This window comes from Propithecus coquereli, unplaced genomic scaffold (assembly GCF_000956105.1).
Source record: "Propithecus coquereli isolate 6110/MARCELLA unplaced genomic scaffold, Pcoq_1.0 Scaffold323, whole genome shotgun sequence".
NCBI lineage: Eukaryota > Metazoa > Chordata > Mammalia > Primates > Indriidae > Propithecus > Propithecus coquereli.
In genome coordinates this window covers 1,997,024-2,016,380 of record NW_012148875.1, presented here as the reverse complement: position 1 = coordinate 2,016,380, position 19,357 = coordinate 1,997,024, and the positions used below count along the sequence as shown (strand labels likewise).

The 19,357-nt window shown below is 33.2% G+C and overlaps 2 protein-coding genes across 2 annotated transcripts in view; one reads left to right on the top strand and one right to left on the bottom strand.

Moving 5' to 3' along the window:
- The first annotated feature begins 262 nt into the window (after positions 1-262).
- Positions 263-5,297, top strand: IL2 (interleukin 2). Its single transcript, XM_012650406.1, has 4 exons — positions 263-691; positions 778-837; positions 3,025-3,171; positions 4,910-5,297. The coding sequence occupies exons 1-4, from the start codon at positions 545-547 to the stop codon at positions 5,015-5,017; spliced, it is 462 nt and encodes a 153-aa protein (XP_012505860.1). The 5' UTR covers positions 263-544; the 3' UTR covers positions 5,018-5,297.
- A 6,196-nt stretch (positions 5,298-11,493) lies between these two features.
- The window catches only part of ADAD1 (adenosine deaminase domain containing 1 (testis-specific)), a 79,131-nt gene continuing 71,267 nt past the window's right edge, over positions 11,494-19,357 (bottom strand). Inside the window, exons 9-10 of the mRNA XM_012650400.1 lie at positions 11,979-11,985; positions 11,494-11,607 (exon numbers count right to left, since the gene is read on the bottom strand). Coding sequence (XP_012505854.1) covers positions 11,494-11,607; positions 11,979-11,985 — 121 coding nt within the window. The remainder of the gene's footprint in view (positions 11,608-11,978; positions 11,986-19,357) is intronic.

Sequence of the window (19,357 nt, the reverse complement as noted above, 5' to 3'; positions counted from 1 at the left end):
TGCAATTAGCTCATTGTGTAGATAAAAGGTAAAACCATCCTGAAACAGGAAACCAATATTCTTCCTGTTTAATCAACAAATCTAAAAGTTTATTCTTTTTGTCTATTTACTCTTGCTCTTGTCCACCACAACATACTGCTCACATGTTCAGCATAGTTTTATGACAAAGAGAAAATTTTCATGACTTACTTTTGTATCCCCACCCCCTTAAAGAAAGGAGGAAAAATTGTTTCATACAGAAGGTGTTGCATGAATTAAAACTTTACCTAAGTGTGGGCTAATGTAACCAAGAGGGATTTCACCTACATCCATTCAGTCAGTTTATGGGGGTTTAAAGAAATTCCAAAGAGTCATCAAAAGAGGAAAAATAAAGGTAATGTTTTTTCAGACAGGTAGAGTCTTTGAAAATATGTGTAATATGTAAAACATTTTTTACACCCCCATAATATTTTTCCAGAATTAACAGTATAAATTGCTTCTCTGTTCAAGAGCTTCCTATCACTCTCTCTAATCACTACTCACAGTAACCTCAACTTCTGCCACAATGTACAAGATGCTACTCTTGTCTTGCATTGCACTAACTCTTGCCCTCGTCACGAACAGTGCACCTACTTCAAGCTCTACAAAGGAAACGCGGCAACAACTGGAGCAATTACTGCTGGATTTACAGATGGCTTTGAATAGAGTTAATGTAAGTATATTGCCTTTCTTACTAAAATTATTACATTTAATTTTCTAGCTGTATTTTGTTAATAACAATGTGTTATGCTTTCTCAGAATTACAAGAATCCCAAACTCTCCAGGATGCTCACGTTTAAATTTTACGTGCCCAAGAAGGTAAGTACAATTTTCTATGTTCGACTTATGTTTTAGTAAAATTCAAAGTAATACGAAAATTTGAACACTGATTGGATTAATGGCACCTCATCTGAGAAAAATGAGTAACTTTAATATACATTTTTTAAAAACCAAAGTTTGACAATGAGGCTTCTGTTAAAACGGTTTTGCTTATTTTTTTTTATATGTACTTGTGTGTTAGGGGAGAGGGAGCGGGAAAAAAACACAAGAGTAATATTCTTACTGTATTGCTGGAACATTTTAAAAGAAAATGATGCTGATTTACTATTTAAAAATGTAAAACTTGAGATATTTAATTGTATCATTTTAGCATGTAAAATATCAAAATTGATTTCATAGGAGCCCACTTAAAAATCTTTTATTGTTTTAGAAAAGATTCCTAAGAGTCTGTCTTTAAGAAGCAACATAGCACAGTAATTAATAGCATAGACTCTGGGGCCAGATTATTTGAAGTGAAATCCCAGCTGTAACATGTCCTAGCTTTTGTGACCTTGGAGAAATTACCTAATCTTTGTATATACAAGTATATACAATTGTTATTCATATACAATGAATAATAATTGTATATACTTAATATAGTTTTATAAGGATTAATGAACAAATGTAAGGCATGCAGAATAGTGTCTGGCATATGGTAAACACCATATAAACATTAACTATTATTAGTGATATTAAAGACAAAATTCTCTCTGGGAAATATAAAGTAAAATTTTGGACTTACATGCCTTCTTCCCAATAGAACTAGAGTTTGTTTCCAAGATTAAAATTTTCATTTGGTTACTTTGGGATTCAGAGAGAGCATAAGCATAGACCATCCAAGGTCCTAGGCTACAATAGGGATATAAAGTTTCCTAGTAGTTGTGCCAGTTAACAGAGCATGGGCAAAACTTTGGTACCCAGACTCTGTTTTCTGAAGGAAATAGCTCCAATTTGCTCATGCCTAATATTTAAGCCCTAAACTTGTAGAAATTGTAGTAGTGAATTGAAAGGGCAGTAGATGGACATATCAGGAGATATGTGTTGTCTAGTCCTACATTTCCCTCTAATGATTGTTAGAAAGATAATATGAGATTATGTGCACAATTTAGGAGTGGTTGAGTTCTTTGAAATCTAAGTTTCTAAATGACAACTCAAACTCTATTTGAAACCAAAAGTAATGTGATAAACTCCATTCATTTGTTCATTTAACCACCATTCTGTTTACAAAACATTGTGGAAATTAATAAAAACATGTAATCCAAAGGATGCTGCGCTAATGCTATAATGAAAAAAAAATTGAAATTTAATCCTGGCTATACTTACTTATGTGGCATTGGGGAAGACACAAATTCTGAGATTTAGTTTCCTTATTTGTAAAATGGAGATAACAGTACTGCAATTCTTTACCTCAAAAAGTGGCTGTGAGACTTAAATGGGCTTATTTAGGAGAAAACACTTTGAAATTATAATGTACCATAGAAATATTATACAGATATACATATATATACACATATATATACACACACACACATATATGTTAGGAGGTCTGTCCAAAAATCCTTCAAATATTGTGACTTTTTATTTGGTTGGGAAAAATAATTTTTTAAAAATGCATCTTAATGTAGCTATTGTAGAAAAGTAAACATTTAAGATGCAGTTAAATGTGTCTTGCTCCAGGTTATAATGAAGAGTAGTTACTGCAGGATCACAACTACTTAATCTGTAAAATGTTGGGATTGTGATAGAGGGCATCCAAGAGCTCCTTCTGTCCCTTAACATTCTGTGATTCTCAACTCTTAGATTATCAAATATTAGAATCATAGAATGTGATTCTTACATTTCCATATTCTAACTGCTTTGATTCTAATGATTTCTAAGCAGACTGGAAAAGTAATCAGTCTGCATCTGTAATTTGCATTTAGATGCAGATATATTGACTTTTTGCAAAACCAAATTAAGCTGAAACTAATGACTCATTTGTTGTTAATTAATAGTTAATGCTATCCATAGGTACTTTGGCCCCAGTTTTTTCCAATTTTAAAATGTAAACTATTGATCCATCTTTACAGCAATACTGAGAACAGGGAGAATGGTAAAAACTATACACTGCTACTCTTAATAAATTTGAGATTAATTTCTGATTCTGACCTTTAGTATAAACTGATCTGATAATTATTATTATTCTAGGCCACAGAATTGAAACATCTTCAGTGTCTAGAAGACGAACTCGAAGCTCTGGAGAAAGTGCTAAATTTAGCCGAAAGCAAAAACTTTCACTTGAGAGATACCAGGGAATTAATTGGCAATATCAATGTAACGGTTCTGGAACTAAAGGTAAGGCATTATTTTATTTGCTGTCCTGTAAATAAAATAAATAGAAGGGGGAAAGTACTGCATTTTAGAGTGGTATAACTTTTTTGTATTGTGAAGTACTCATGCATTTAATTAGCCAACATTTTAGGTACACTGTGAACATGAATCATTTCTAGTTTTAGATGATACATCGTGGAGTTGGGAAGTATAAGCTAAACCATCCACTCAGGGACAAGGCACTGAACTGAATTTCATATGAAACAGATTTCATTATATATCTTTCAATTCCTTCAGATCATTTACTATAATAGCCAATACTGATTTTCTGGAGGGCTTTTCAAATGATGTTTCCCTATCATTTGATAGAAGGACTAACCATAAGAGATTTCTCTCAGCAAATGGTAGCCATTAAAATGGCCGGATGACTAGACAATCAACTCCTTATTTAAAGGCAATGACCACTTTCAGGACCTTAAATATTTTTAAATGCATCAGAGGATAAAATATACAAGGGACTCAGGTGATATGAAAGAGCTTCACAGCTCTCGTTTCTCACCCCATCTGCCAAAGACAAAATTCATGAGTTAATAGGTATCCTAAATATTAAGCAGCATAATTTTAATTACAATAGTAGAACCAAGTTTCTAAAAGTATGTAACTCTAGTTGTTTCCAAATAAGAGTAATTTTATTAGTGGACTGTTCTATTTTTGTTAAAAAAAAATATATCGAGATCACATCTAGACATTGATAGATTCAGTTCCTTAACTATGTCAAGAGGTTTGCTCTGAAATCATTAACATCAGAAAACTCACTATAAATCCTTGATACAAATTTCAGATAAAATTATGTGAAAATCAGAAAATTGTGTTTCAAAATCCAGATACTTTTAATATTTAATCCCAAGAGATTACAACATTTAAACAATTATGTTTAAGAGGGCATATAATACTACAATAGTTTATTTAAAGGGAATATTCCATTTTGCTTGTTTTTTGTTCCCAGGGTAGAAATTACTTCAAATTTGAAAAAGCCCTCCCTTGTATCTCACTATTTATCAAAATATTTCCTTCTTAGCTTGTCAGCTAGAGGCAGAGCTGAAAGAGCTTCTTTCGGCAGAGGTGGCTAATTTCCAATAAGTCAGTCCACAGAACAAAACTTCTAATGTTTAGACTTTTAAAAGTTAGCAAGCTCACCTGCATTGATACTAGGGTGGGGTAGGGGTAGGTATAAATATTTATGAAGATGTTCTTCACATCAAATTTTCCCCAAACAGAAACTTGTCCTAACTTACTCTGGGCTGGTTCTATCTTGCTTTGGGGAAAATATGAGGAGATTCATTTAAGTAGAATAATAAGAGACTCTTAATCAAGATTTAGAAATGAAGAAAGCATAATGTGCATATCACTTCATACAGTTAAGCTATGTATAGATACATACCCAGAGGAAAAGAGGTCAATTTTATTTCAAATAAAATATTTGTCTAGAACTGTTTTTATGTTTATTTGCATCCAATTCAGGGAAAAAATTTGTATTCATTGACAGAATTAACAAATGAGGAAAATTTCAGCTTATATGTTACTATCGCTTGGTATCATAACAAAATATATAATTTTGGCACATCATTTTGATCATTTCAAGAAAACGTGAATAATATGTTTAACAATCTTGAAAATAAAGGCCATAAGCCTGTAAGACTTCAATTGAGAATAATTATATATGGTAAACTACTCTAAACAAATCAAAATTTTTCTTTTATAGGGATCTGAAACATTCACGTGTGAAGATGATGAGACAGCAACCATTACAGAATTTCTGAACAGATGGATTACCTTTTGTCAAAGCATCATCTCAACACTGACTCGATAATTAAGTGCTTCCCATTTAAAACATCTTAGGCTTCCTATTTATTTAAATATTTAAAAAATTTATTTATTTTTGAATGTATGGTTTGCTACCTTTTATAACTACTATTCTTAGTCTTAAGATTATAAATATGGATCTTTTAAGATTCTTTTTGTAAGCCCTAGGGGCTCTAAAATGGTTTCACTTATTTATCCAAAAGTATTTATTATTATATTGAATTGTTAAATATAATGTACATGCAGATTGGTTAATAAAACTATTTAATAAAGTTAATAAATATAAACAAGCCCATATATTTGTTATTTTGTGAACAGCACAGAGCACTAAAATATTTCTGAATTACTCAAGTGAGTTCATATGAACTCTACAATGGCTAAGATGCTTATAAAAGTCACTCTTCCCATGAAAGTATGTAGAACAAAGCCGTGGGCATCTCAAAGCCCTTGTTTTCACCTTTCAAGAGCTGATTAGATCTTTAGTTCTGGTCTCTTAGCAGATTATACAATTTTTTTTCTTCTTAAATGTAAGGAGATTTTAATATTTTCCTTCTCCTTAAATAAAATGCCAAATACAGACATTCTGGAAACTCCTCATAGAACTGGTGTGCTTCTCTACCCATTCTCCAACAGCTTACACCTTGCTCTCTGCCCTCAGGAGCCTTACATGTATGGGTTATATTCAAATCCTTTCCTCCTTTCTGGCTTTCCATTAGGCTTTGCCACTGGGGAGCCCTTGCAGGAGCTCTGAAGGACATAAGAGATTCCCCTGACTCCCTCCTTGTGGAGCAGCTGCTGGATGGTTGTGCCTCTCAACCAAAGAACAGATTCTCAAGGTGGCACTCTGGATATCTTTTCCTTCTGAGTTCTGGTAATCTTTCCTTCCATTTCTCCCTTCAAGCCTAGGGATGATGACGTTTCTGTTGCTACCAACTCCAGGGTACTTGTGCCATCCCTTGCAGTTTCCCTATTCCCTGTCCGAGGCCAGATTCGACTGTCCAGGGCTCCAGCTGACCCAGGCCCCACAGAGACCTCTCGAAGGGTAAAGAGATTTAACATTATCGATCTCCATTCATAAGCTATCATTTCTGCCTGTTTTAACTATTGCTCTACTTTTGCTAATAACTGAGTTAGACTGGGGATGAGGAGGGGGGGAGCATGATAAAATACAGACCAAGGATAAATCTCTAAAAACTCAAACTTTGAAAATACCCTGAACACAATCTGCCCCTTACTCAATGAAATTGCTTTACTTCCACTCAATTCTTCTCTTTACTCTTGGTATATATATTTCCCCCATTTTGGCTTCAGCCATTTCAGTAATGCATCACATTTCCTTAGAGTCTCTATAACAACCCAAATGTCCATTCATATGTACGTTTGTGTGTATATATTTGTATATGTAGTTAAAAAAAATTAATGAAAAGTAAAAAGTTTTATATACATCTATGTAGATATATGTGTGTAAATACATATACATACATATAGAGAGAGAAGAGAGTAAAAGCATGCACACACTCTTAGATTGAAGAAATAGTGATAAAGGTTAGACTTTTCTGCATATACCAAGTATTAGAGCTCTGTCATATTTTTATGTAGCAATTTTAAAACCTCAAAATTTTAACTACTGAAAATCAAATTATATAAACAATCTGAACTGTGTCTTGAGTTGCAGGCGTAACCACACAGAAAAACACATTAATTTGATTGTATATATCTGGTAGAAAATATCCCAAAGACAAAAACAAATTTCAATTGATTTTAGTAATCATATTACTGATGGTACTGAAGGTATCGTTATTCTGAGAATGCTGTATATGCTATGGAAAAAAGTAAATGAGAAATTACATTCATATCAATAGGAATTTGGGATTTTGGTGAGGGGATAGGAGACATAGATCTAAGATTGAAAAGGTTAACTAAAAACCCTGTTGACCTGAATTTGAAATAAAAGCATCACTATGAACAAAATATACTAATTTATCTTAATATGCGTATTTCTAAGCTCTATTCTCTGGAAAGAAAGACCTTAGGAAAAAAGAACAAACACAGTATTGATAGGTACTCTTAGCTTCCAAATTATGGTTTCTAAACACCGTTTTCCATGAAAAAGCAGCTCTTTAGACAAATAGCTGATTCCAAGTCTGGGGTTAAAAAATGCTTAAGATGAGGCAGAAACATTCTATCATAACAGAAAGTAAAGAAGCTAAGACTATTTCAGATCATGTTCAAAAGACCTAGACAAAAACATGAGAAGGGTTCCACATACGGCAAAGACACCACTTACTACTTCTATTCACATTGTACTGGGAAGTCATAGCCAGTACAAAAAAGAAAGAAAAAAAAATTAGAAGATAAAGATTGGGACAGAACAAATCTGTCATTCACATATAACTATGTATGAAGAATATCTAAAAGGCTCTACAGAGAAACTATTCAAATTGATTTAGCAAGGTCACTGGCTAGAGGACCAACATAAAAAAAAGTCAGCAACAAATAAATAGAAAATAAAATATATAAAAATAATATTACTTAAAATAGCATAAGAAACATCAATTATGAGAAAAATGCTGAAAGATTTTTATAAAAGGCTCCTAGTAACCAAAGGTAGAATAATTTGGACATCAATATGAATACTGATTGTAACAGATTGAAATATGTTCAAATCCATGAATTCATGACACTAGGGGGAAAAGTCAACTTTAAAGGATGACAAAGAACCAACTAAATTATTTCAAAATGTGAAGAAAGAAAAACACTCCAGCCTTTTCTGTATCAATTATACTCCAGGTAATTAAATAATTTATGAGGAGATATTTCTTCATAGAAACATTCCAGCTAAAGAGAGAATTTAAGTATTTCTTCCAACTCCTAATAAAATAATGAATGTAGGCAAAGATCATCAATGGCAACTAACATCACAAAAAGACAACCCAGACATTGTGTCTTTTGATGAAAGAATACAATACTGCCTATGAAGTATTCTTGCATAAAAACTGAACCTGAATTTGAAAGCCTTTAGATTTATTTAACTACTGGTTTCAGGAAATACAGAGAACACAGGAACCTATTAAATGACACCATGGTGACAAAAATTGAAATTCTGGGAAACTTTTTAAAAAAGACTTTTTTGTGTAAGTAAATCAAAAGAAAAAAAGAGGACATCTATAGATTAACAGACACTTAACAAATTCCAATATATAGATGTAATTTTGATTCTGATTCCAACAATCTATACGTAACACTTATGAAATAGAGAAGTTATTATTAGTCTTTAAAGTGAACTGAATTGTGATTATACACAAATACGTGGCTGGGCACGGTGGGGCACACCTGTGGTCCCAGCTACTTGGGAGGCTGAGGCAAGAGGACTATTTGGGCCTAGGAGTTCTGGGCCTTAGTGCTGTTTCATGACAAGCGGGTCTCTGCAAACCCCATAAGGGGTAGGTTTCCCAAGGAAGCTGAGAAGCTGAAGGAAGAGGCTGACAAATCCAATTTCTCAGAAAGATACATTATAGGGCCTTAGGAACAGAAGCCAAGTCTCAGGCATGACAGGAGGAGATAGCAGATCCCTGTGCCATTATCCCTGAGACCCAGAACTTATATATTACAGGGAAGGAATGGTAGAACAATTGAAGTTGACCTCCTCAGGGATAGGCAAATGTATCTAAAGGCAGGATTTATGGTCAAGGTTGTTTTGATCCAAGGGCAGGATTTATAGTAATAGTAAAGTAGCAATCTTAATGGCATTTCCAGAACAGAGGTTAATCAGAAATTAACATGGCAGAGTAGCATACAAGGTGGAGTTACTTCACCTTCCACGGTACACTATGCTGAATGGGTGTCCACACTATGTTCAGCATTAATATAGTGACCTCCCAGAGCGGGGACCATCAGGTTGCCAAAGGAGGGATGAACCCGCCCAGGTGGGAAATGGAACAGGTCACATATATGTATGTGTGTATGTGTATTAAAGAGTCCTTATCTTTTACAGATACATAAACCAAAGTATTTTTAAATGAAATAACATGTCTGATATTTGCTTTAACATAATTTAACATTTAACATAAAGCAAATATCAGCTTGGGGAGGTATACATGAAATAAGATTACTCACATTTTAATAGTTACTAAAGTTAGGTGGATACCTGGTTACATTTATTATTCTCTCTACATTTGTATGTTCAAGATTTCCATAGTAATAAGTAAACAAAGAAGGTCTTCCAGAATGGTATTTTAATGTATGTCAATTCCCTACAAAATCCTTCAAGGGCTTCTGTCTGTCTACCAAATTGAAAACATGTGCTAGACTGAACTTTCAGTTTTTCCATCCACTGTCCTATACTTACACCTCAAATACTATTAATATTTTCTAATCTTTATTATTTTCAACTGGAACACATTCTCTACTTCAACCTACCAAATTTTACCCATCCTTCAATGCTTGCCTCAGATAACAGAACCTTAGAGCTAAAAGAGGACTTAAACATAGATACAACTAATTTAGTGGTTTTTGAACAATTTTAGAAGTTTAGAAGTCTGAGTTTGCTTTTCTTCAAACTGTCTTGTAGAACAATACATAAGAGATAAAAAGTACAGCTGCTTTTAGTGAAGGGCATCCAGGAGCCCTTTCCATCAAGCCTTCATCCCTGAACAAAGAATGAAAACCTTTGTATTAACGTCATCCTTGCAAAAATAAAACTGAGCTAACAGAGATTAAATAATTTAAACAGTCACAATTATAAAGACCAATGTTAGGCTTCCATTTCCTGACCCTTCTACTGAATGATTGCCTTCTACTAAATGCCATCTCTTTTATCTTTTATAAAGTCTCTCTTGATACCCTATCTAATCTTTTCTTTCTCTAAACCAAACTACCACATATAATTGAGTGCACACAGTACACAGAGACATTCAGTGACCACATGTTGAATAAATGTGATACTTACTAGATTCTGTCTGTAAAACAGTTGGGTATATTTGTTTGATCTTCCCTTTAAGATCTTCCCTATAAATTTCTTGAGGAAAGAAATAGTCTTTTACTGATTCTCATGACAATGTCTAACTCAAGGCCTTCTATTAATTAGGCAGCACTTTCAGAAGCAAATAAAAAGCATTTGGTACTTTACCATATTTTTAAGGTCAGCTAATACCCATGAATGTGAAAAAGCCAAGAGAGGGTGGAAGATCTTGTATCTTCAAAGGCAAATTTACTATCAGGGAGAAGTAAAATAATAGAAATAAAGGCTAGAAATTTGCCATCAGAGGAAACAGCCTTGTAAAAGATTAACAAATATTTAACAAGAAAATACAAGTTGCAGAAATAATACATATTATGTACTTGATTAAAATGAAACTTACTTGTATTTATGTTGATCCATATGAAACTGCCCATATTTGAATCTTTTTTAATCTACAAAAAATGGCAACTTCACATGATTCAATCTAATAAGGGAAGTTTAGACTACCAAAAGATATGTAAGTATGACTTTCCAGAATGACTTCACTGTTCAACTTAATTTTACCATACTTTCAGAATAGACACACAAAAAAACACCTTACATCAATCTCATCAGAGATTATAATAGTTCCTCTCACAAATTTAGTAAAGATCCAAGCTAAGAGGGACAAACTCTGAGAACTAATATTTAACACAACATCTGTGATTGAAAACCAAGGAACAGGTTGAAAAAGCTAAAATACGGGACAAACTCACAATTTCACTACATTTATATATCCTAACTCAAGAGTATCTAAACTTCCCTTGTCATTTAATCACTGTATAAACAAATATAGACATAAAGCTAAAGAGTCTTTTATTGACCTATAAATTAGAAATCCCTACTACTCTAAATTATAAGCTATTAAATCACATTTGGTACAGGTAGATGCTCTAAATAAGTTTGCCGGTTGAAAACAGGCAAACTTATTTAAAGCATATATGATAATCCTCCATTAATCAGAACAATCACACATTAATGCAGACTATTCCTTAACATGGTTAATATTTTTCTGCACTAATATGTGCGGTTTGCATTCATGAACTCCTTTGACATGAGAGATGATGTTTTAATTACTGTTTTTTTACTATCACCTAGAATGGTGACTGGCAAATATTAGGTAGTCAAACGCCTGTTGAATTAGTCAATGAATAAGAATTATTGTTTTTATTCTTGGCTTACAATTATTAATAAAAAAATTGAGTGAGATACCAGGACACAATGTTGAATATTGTAGCTGTATGGATAGCTTTAAAGCAAAAACTTAAAATGTAATCTTTTAAACTATATAAAGGGTAATGGTAAAAAACCCTAATGTTTCAATGTAAATTGACAGGAATATTTACAAATTGTCAGCAATCCCTGAACCCTGTTTCAAGATTCTGATTTTGAAGTTGAAAACCATCAATATTTTAAAAACATTTTTACTAGTCAAAACACACCAAAAAATAAAAGGTTTTTAATATGACAATGGATTGCCTAATTCACATACAAAATTGCTCTATAGAGGGAGATTTCACAATCCAGGATCCATAGCCGTGCTGCTTTAAGTAGGATTTCAACAAAGTTTTAGCTTCTTGATAGGAGCCAGACATACACTAGAGAGGGAAAAAAATTAATTATAGAAATAAGCAGAATTTGATTTGTGAAAAGTAAACAGCCCTAATATTGTTTTAGTTTGAATTAAACAAAAATAATTTAATTGAATAAAAAATTCATGAAAATCTTTTTGAATTCTAATTTTTTCAAAATTATTTTTGAAGCTAAAAATTTCCTTCCCAACACTCCTAAAAAAGCAATTTTTCTTTTTTTCTTTTTAACATTTTTAATTAAGAGTAATAAAACTCATTACAGAAAATTTGAAAACAGAAAATATACAGAAAGAAATAAAAATTACCTGTAAGCCCTAAATAACAGATAATCACCCTTACTGTTTTGATATATTTTCATTTTTTATAAGGGAACATACAGGTGAACTTTTAAAAAGCCAGCTTTACTGAGGTATAATTTACATACCATAAAACTCATCCACTGTTAAGTGTACAGTTTGATGTTTTTTAGTACATTTATACAGGTATGCAAATAACACCACGGTCCAGATGTAAAACAAATCCATCACCTCTAAAAAGTACCACTGTGCCCCGCCTGCAGTCAGTATTCTTGGCCCTTGCCCTATCCCCAGGCAACCAAGAGTTTACTTTCTGTCTCATAAGAATTTTGCTTTTTCTAAAAATTTCACATAAATTGGCTAACACAATAGGTATTCTTGTTGTGTCAGGCTCCTTCCAGTTAACATAATGCTTTTCAGTTCATCCATGTCGTTTCATGTATCAGTAGTTTGTTATTTTTAATTGCTGATTAATAATCCATTGCAGAGACATAACACATACTATGCATTCATCAGGTGATGAACATTTGAATTATTTCCAGTTTTTGGCTATCATGAATTATGCTGCTATAAACATGCACATGAGTCTTTATGTGGACATTAAGGTTTTTTTTCTCTTAAACAGATACCAGTGGAATTGCCAGATCACATGGTACCTTAAGAAAACACAAAACTATTTTTTAAAGTGGTTGTACCATTTTAGATTCCTGTCAGTAATGCATGAGGGTTCCAGTTTTTCCATATCCTCAACACCTGGTATGGTCAGTCTTTTGGATTTTAGTGGGGGTGCAGTGGTTTGATTTTCTTCTCCTTTATGGCTAATGAGGTTGAACACCTTTTATGTATTTATTAGTCACTCGTATATATTACGTGCCACTTTTAAAATTTGCATTATTTGTCCTATTTTTGAGTTATAAGAATTCTTAACATATTCTGGATCCAAGTCTTTTGTCAAATACATGATTTATAAGTCTTTTCTCACTGCTATGGTTTATATTTTCATTTTATTTATGATGAATTTTGAAAAGTTTTTAATTTTGATTCAAATGATCAATTTTTTTCCTTTATGGGTTATGCTTTTGGTGTCGTATCTATTCAGTCTTTCCCTAAGAATGTAAGTATTTTAAACTTTTAGATTTAGCTGTCACGGTTAGATCTAACGTCCATTTTGCTTTAATTTTTGTGTATGACTGACATAAAGTTCTAAGTTAATTGTTTTACCCATGGATGTCGCACCATTTATTGAAAAGATTATTCTCTATCCCATTGAACTACTTTGGTACCTTGTACAAAATCAGTTGACCACATGTGTGTGGGTTTATTTCTGTTCCATTGATCTATAATGTCTATTATCATATCAATATATTATCTTAATTACTATGGCTTTACAGTAAGTTTTTAAATTAAGTAGGCTAAGCTTTCCAACTTCGTTCTTTTTCAGAATTGTTTTGGCTCTTCTATGTCCTTTGAATTTCCGTATCAATTTCATAATCAGCTTGCAATTTCTATGCAAAAGCCTGCTGGATTTTAATTTTTCACTGAAACTATAGATTAATTTGGAGAGATGTGACATCCTAATAATATTGAGATTTTCAATCTATTAAGATAGTATTTGGGTCTCCAATTTCTCTCAGCAATGTTTCATTTCCAATACATAATATTGTGCTTTTGTTAATTTGTGCATGTGTGTGTGTGTGTGTGAGATAAACACATTTGGTGCTGTTGTGTGATGAAAGGGTTTTCTCAATTTAATTTTCGAGCATTCATTCCTAGTACATAGATATCCAATTGCTTTTTCTATATTGTTCTTACATCTCGTGACCTTGCTAAATTCACATATGATCTAGTTTGGTTTTTGGTAGATCCCAAAGAACACTTTCCCTACAACATTGTATCATTTAGGAATAAAGAGAATTTTCCTTCTTTCTTTCTGGTATGAGTACCTTTACTTCCTTTTCTTGTCTTGCCGCACTGGCTAGTGTTGAATACAAATGGTGAGAGCATTCTTGCCTTCTTCCCCAATCTGGGGTGAGGGACGGAGTATTCAGTCTTTCGCCATTGAGTATAACGTCAGTGGTAGGTTTTTCATTGACACCCTTTATGAAGTTGAGGAAGTTCACTTCCATTCCTTACTTGTACAGTGTTTTGTCTCTAGTAACATTGCTCAAAGTATATTTATTTGATATTAATATCAAACAACTTTCTCATTGTTACTATTTGAATGATGTTTTTTTCACCCTTTATTTTCAATCTACTTTTGTCTTCAAATTAAAATGTGCCTCTTATAGATAGCATACAGTTAGATCATGCTTTTTTACCCAACCTGACAATGTGCGTTTTGACTGGAGTAGTTTGTCTACTCAAATTTAATGTAATCATCGATATGGTGGTTTTATCTCTGTCATTTTACTATTTTCCATATTTTATTTCTCTACTTCTTTATTTCTTTCTAGTTTAAAAAATGCTTTATTATACCATTTTAATTCCTCTGTTGATATTTTATCCATAGTTTTTCATTTATTTTCTTCATGGTTACATTAGGAATTACAATATATCTCTTTACCATACATATTCAACTTCAGATTCACATTGACTTAATTCTGGTAAAATAGAGCAATTTTGTTCTGATATAGATCCATTTCTTACCCAGTCCCTTTGTCATATATATTGCATCTATGTATGTTATAAACTCAGAGTGTTAAACTGTTTTAACCAACTTTTTAAAAGATAAAATATATAAACATGCACGTGCTTATCCATATATTCACAGGTATCATGTTTATCCACATAATTAACATTTTCAGTATTTATTATTCCTTCCTGTGGGTCTGTTATCTTCTGGTATAATTTATTCCAAGTCTCAAGGACTTTGACATTCATTTTAGGGAAGTACTACTAACAATACAACAATAAATTTTTCTTAAGTTTTATTAACCTGGGAATATTTTTATTTTGCTTTTATTTCTGAAAGAGTATTTTGCTGGATATAGAATTCTAGGTTGCCGGGATTGCTCTTTTAGCACTTTGGACCTGTCATCCACTGCCTTCTGGCCTCCATTGTTTTTCTTTGTAACAGCTTTGTTAAGATATAATTCACACATCATAAAATATATCCTTTTACAGTGTACACGTCAGTTTTTGGTATATTCACCAAGTTGTACAACCATCATCCCAAAAAAGAACTCTTTATTAGCAGTCACTCCTGATTTTCTCCTCTCCTAGCACTTGAAAACCACTGCTCTTTCTTGAATTTGCCTATTATGGACTTTACACTTAAGTGAAACCATACAATATAGGGTGTTTATGTGTCTGGCTCCTTTCAATTATAATATTCCATTCTATCAATATATCATATTTCGTATAAATGAAATTATACAATATTTGGTCTTTTGTGACCAGCTTCTTTGACTCAGCATATTTTCAAGGTTCATCCATATTGCAGAATACATTAGTACTTAAGTCTTTTTATTGCCAAATAATATTCCATTGTATGGATGTATACTACATTTTATCCATTCATCAGATGACAAACATTTTGATTGTTTGCATTTTTTGTGTATTATAAACACTGCTGCTCTTAATATTCATGTAGAAGTTTTTGTGTGGACATGTTTTCAAGATGGTAATTATATGTTCAATTTTTTGAGGAACTGTCACACTGTTTTCCAAAGCAGATGTACCATTTACATTCCCACCAGCAACACACAAGGATTCCAATTTCACCACATCCTTACTAACATGTTATTGTTAATCTTTTTGATTATAGCCATCTCCTATATGAAGTGATATATCATTGTGGGTTTGATTTGCATTTCTCTAATGATTAATGTTGTTGAGTATCTTTTCACCTATTTATTGGCCATTTGTATATTTTCTTTCGAGAAATCTCTATTCACATCCTCGGGCTATTTAAAAAATTGGGTCATTTGTCTTTTTATTATTGAGCTGCAAGAGTTCTTTGCATATTCTAGATACAAATCCCTTATATGTAAGATTTGGAAATATTTTCCTCCAGTTGTAGCCTGTCTTTTTACTTTCTTAATAATGACTTTTGAAAAGCAAAAGTTTCGATTTTAATAGCCTATTTTTTTCCTCTTATGGATTGTGCTTTTGGTATCAGATCTAAGAATGCCAGTGTTTACTTCTGTACTCTCAATTATATTCCATTAATCTCTATGTCTGTCCTCATGCCAGTACCACACTTTTTTTTATTTCAGGAAATTATGGGGGTACAAACATTTTGGTTACATGTTACGACTTTGCCACATCCCAACCATGATTTGAGACCCACTACAATGCTCACCGTGTCCAGTTGTGAGCTTACCCACCCCCAACCCCTCTACTGCCAAAGCATATTACTACTGTGTGAGCACCTTAGTGTTGATCAGTCAGTGCCAGTTTGATGGCGAGTACATGTAGTGCCTATTCTTCCATTCTTGTGGTACCTCACTTTGGAGGATAGGCTCAAGCTCTATCCAGGAGAATATAAGAGGTGCTAGATCACCATCATTTCTTATAATTGAGTAGTATTCCACTGTATATATATATACCATATTTTATTAATCCACTAATGGATTGATGGGCACTGGGGTTGTTTCCACATCTTTGCAATTGTGAATTGTGCTGCCATCAACATTTCAGTGCAGATGTCTTTATTACAGAATGACTTTTGTTCCTCTGGATAGATGCCTAATAGTGGTATTGCTGGATCAAATGGTAGTTCTACTCGTTAGGTCTTGGAAGTATCTCCAAATTCTTAGAGGTTGCACTAATTTGCAGTCCCACCAGCAGTGTAAGAGTATTCCTATCTCTCCACATGCTCACCAGCATTTGCTGCTTCGGGATTTTTTGATACAGGCCAATCTTACTGGAGTTAGGTGATATCTCATTGTGGTTTTGATTTGCATTTCCCTAATGATTAGAGATGTTGAGCATTTTTTTTTTTTATATGTTTGCTGGCCATTATTCTGTCTTCTTTTGAAAAGTTTCTGTTCATATCCTTCACCCATTTATTGATGGGGTTGATTTTTTCTTGTTGATTTTTTTGAGTTCTAGATAGATTCTTATTATCAGCCCTTTATCAGATATTTAGAGAGCAAATATTTTCTCCCATTCTGTAGGCTGTCTATTCTAATGATACTTTCCTTGGCTGTCCAAAAGCTTTTTAATTTAATGAGGTCTCATTTATTTATTTTTGTAGCTGCTGTGATTGCTTTGGGGGTCTTCTTCATAAATTCTTTGCCTAGGCCAATGTCTGAAAGAGTCTTCCCTACATTTTCTTCTAGGATTCTTAAGGTTTCATGCCTTAGGTTTAAGTCTGTTATCCATCTACAATTGATTTTTGTAAGAGGTGAGAGGTGGGGATCCAGTTTTCCCAGCACCATTTATTGAAAAGGGATTCTTTTCCCCAGTGTATATTTTTGTCTGCTTTGTCAAAGATTAGATGACAATATGTGGATGGTTTCACCTCTGGATTCTCCGTCCTATTCCAAAGGTCTATGTCTCTATTCTTGTGCCAGTACCATGCTGTTTTAAGTTACTATAGCCTTGTGGTACAGCTTGAAGTCTGGTAGACTGATACCTCCCAGTTTGTTCTTTTTGCTTAAGATTGCTTTGGCTATATGAGGTCTTCTCTGGTTCCATACGAAGCATAGAATTATTTTTTCTAAATCTGTAAAGAATGATGCTGGCATTTTGATGCGGATTGCATTAATTCTGTAGATCACACTGTCTTGATTACTGTAGCTTTGCAGTAAGCTTTGCAATTAGGAAGCATTAATTTTTCAACTTAGTTTTTCTGTTTTAGGACTGTTTTGGTTATTTTGGGTTGGCCTCCATTGTTATTAATGAGAAATCAGACTTTATATGTATTGCTCTCCTATAGTTGATAAATATTTTTCTCTTGCTGCTTTCAAGATTTTTCTATTTGTCTTTGGTCTTAAGCAGTTTGACTATGATGTGGATCTTTTTTCATTTTTTACTTTCTTGAAGTTCACTAAGCTTCTTGGACCTGTTAATATTTTTCATCAAATTTGGAAATTTTTCAGTCATTTCTTCAAATATTTTTCCTGCCAATTTTTTTCTTTCCTTTCTCACTACAATGCCCATTACACATTATTGAGTTTGCTATTGTTCCACAAATATCAGGCTCTGTTGATTTTTCTTCAATCTATTTTCATTCTGTTCTTTGATAAAATAATTTCTATTGATGAACAAGTTCAATGACTCTTCTGTCAACTCAAATGTACTGTTGAGCCCACCAGAGAATTTTTTATTTTCGTTATTATACATTATTTCAACCCTAGAATATTTGGTTCTTTTTTGAAGTTTCTATTTCTTCACTGAGATTGCCTATTTATTGAGACAAGGTCATATTTTGATACTTTGAACATATTTAGAATAGTTGCTCTGAATTCTTCACTATAGTCAACATCTGGACTCATTCAGAATCAGTTTGATTGTTATTTTTGCTGACTATGGGTTGCAATTTCCTGTTTTTTCTTTATAATTTTTGGTTGAAACCTGGACTCTTTAGATAATATAGCAACTCTGGATTCTATTTTATTTTTCTAAGGTCTTATTTTTTAACATCAGCTTGCTTAAATTGAGATGTCTTTACTATGGTGTGCAGTTTCCTAGTTTTTCAATTCTTAAGTTTATGTTTCAGCTTGGCTTCTCAGCAGTTACCTTTTATCTGTATAGCTTAGAGATAAGCAAATGACTTCAGCCAAAGTTGTGCTCAAGCACAGTAAGCCTATAAGGCTAATACCTTCATCTACTCCCATTTGTGTGTGGAAGGGAGTGTACGGAATGTTGCAGCCAGTTCTCAAGTATCCCTTGGCTTTCACTTTTTGCTGGGCTGTCTTGGGTATCCCCTGCACATGAGTGTAGCTTTTAGTCAGCTAGGGAAACATGGAGAATTTAGCTCAGCCCTTTCATGGCTCTCCCCTTTTCAAAATCTCCTTGTTAAGTTGATGGTTGGCTTATCACTTGCCTCCAACCAGGACCGCAAACTTGGGCCAGCAAAGTTACCAGTTTTCCCCACTCATTTCCTACCAGGTTTGGCATTTAAGTTGACAAAACTGCAAAGTTTCATCCCTTGCCCAAATCAAATCCACACTGACAGCAAAGCTACAGCTTTTGCTGGCAGCCTCACTGGGGTAAAACTACAGTTCTTGCCATTCAAACTAGCAGAAAGGAACAGAGAATGAGAACAGCTCTGGGCAAGAAGTCCATAAACTCCTGTTATTCTTACCTAAAGTAATAACAGTTTATGAAGAACATACACTTGTCAATATTTTTTCTGCCTTTTATCAATTTCCAGAGTTGTGGCAGATTGTTTTTGACAATTTTGTTGAGTTTTTTGTTTTTATAGAGAAGATCTGTAATCTCTTTATGTCACCAAAACCAGAAATTGTCTAGATAAGCTTTTACACTTAAAAACATGGGACCTGGCCAGG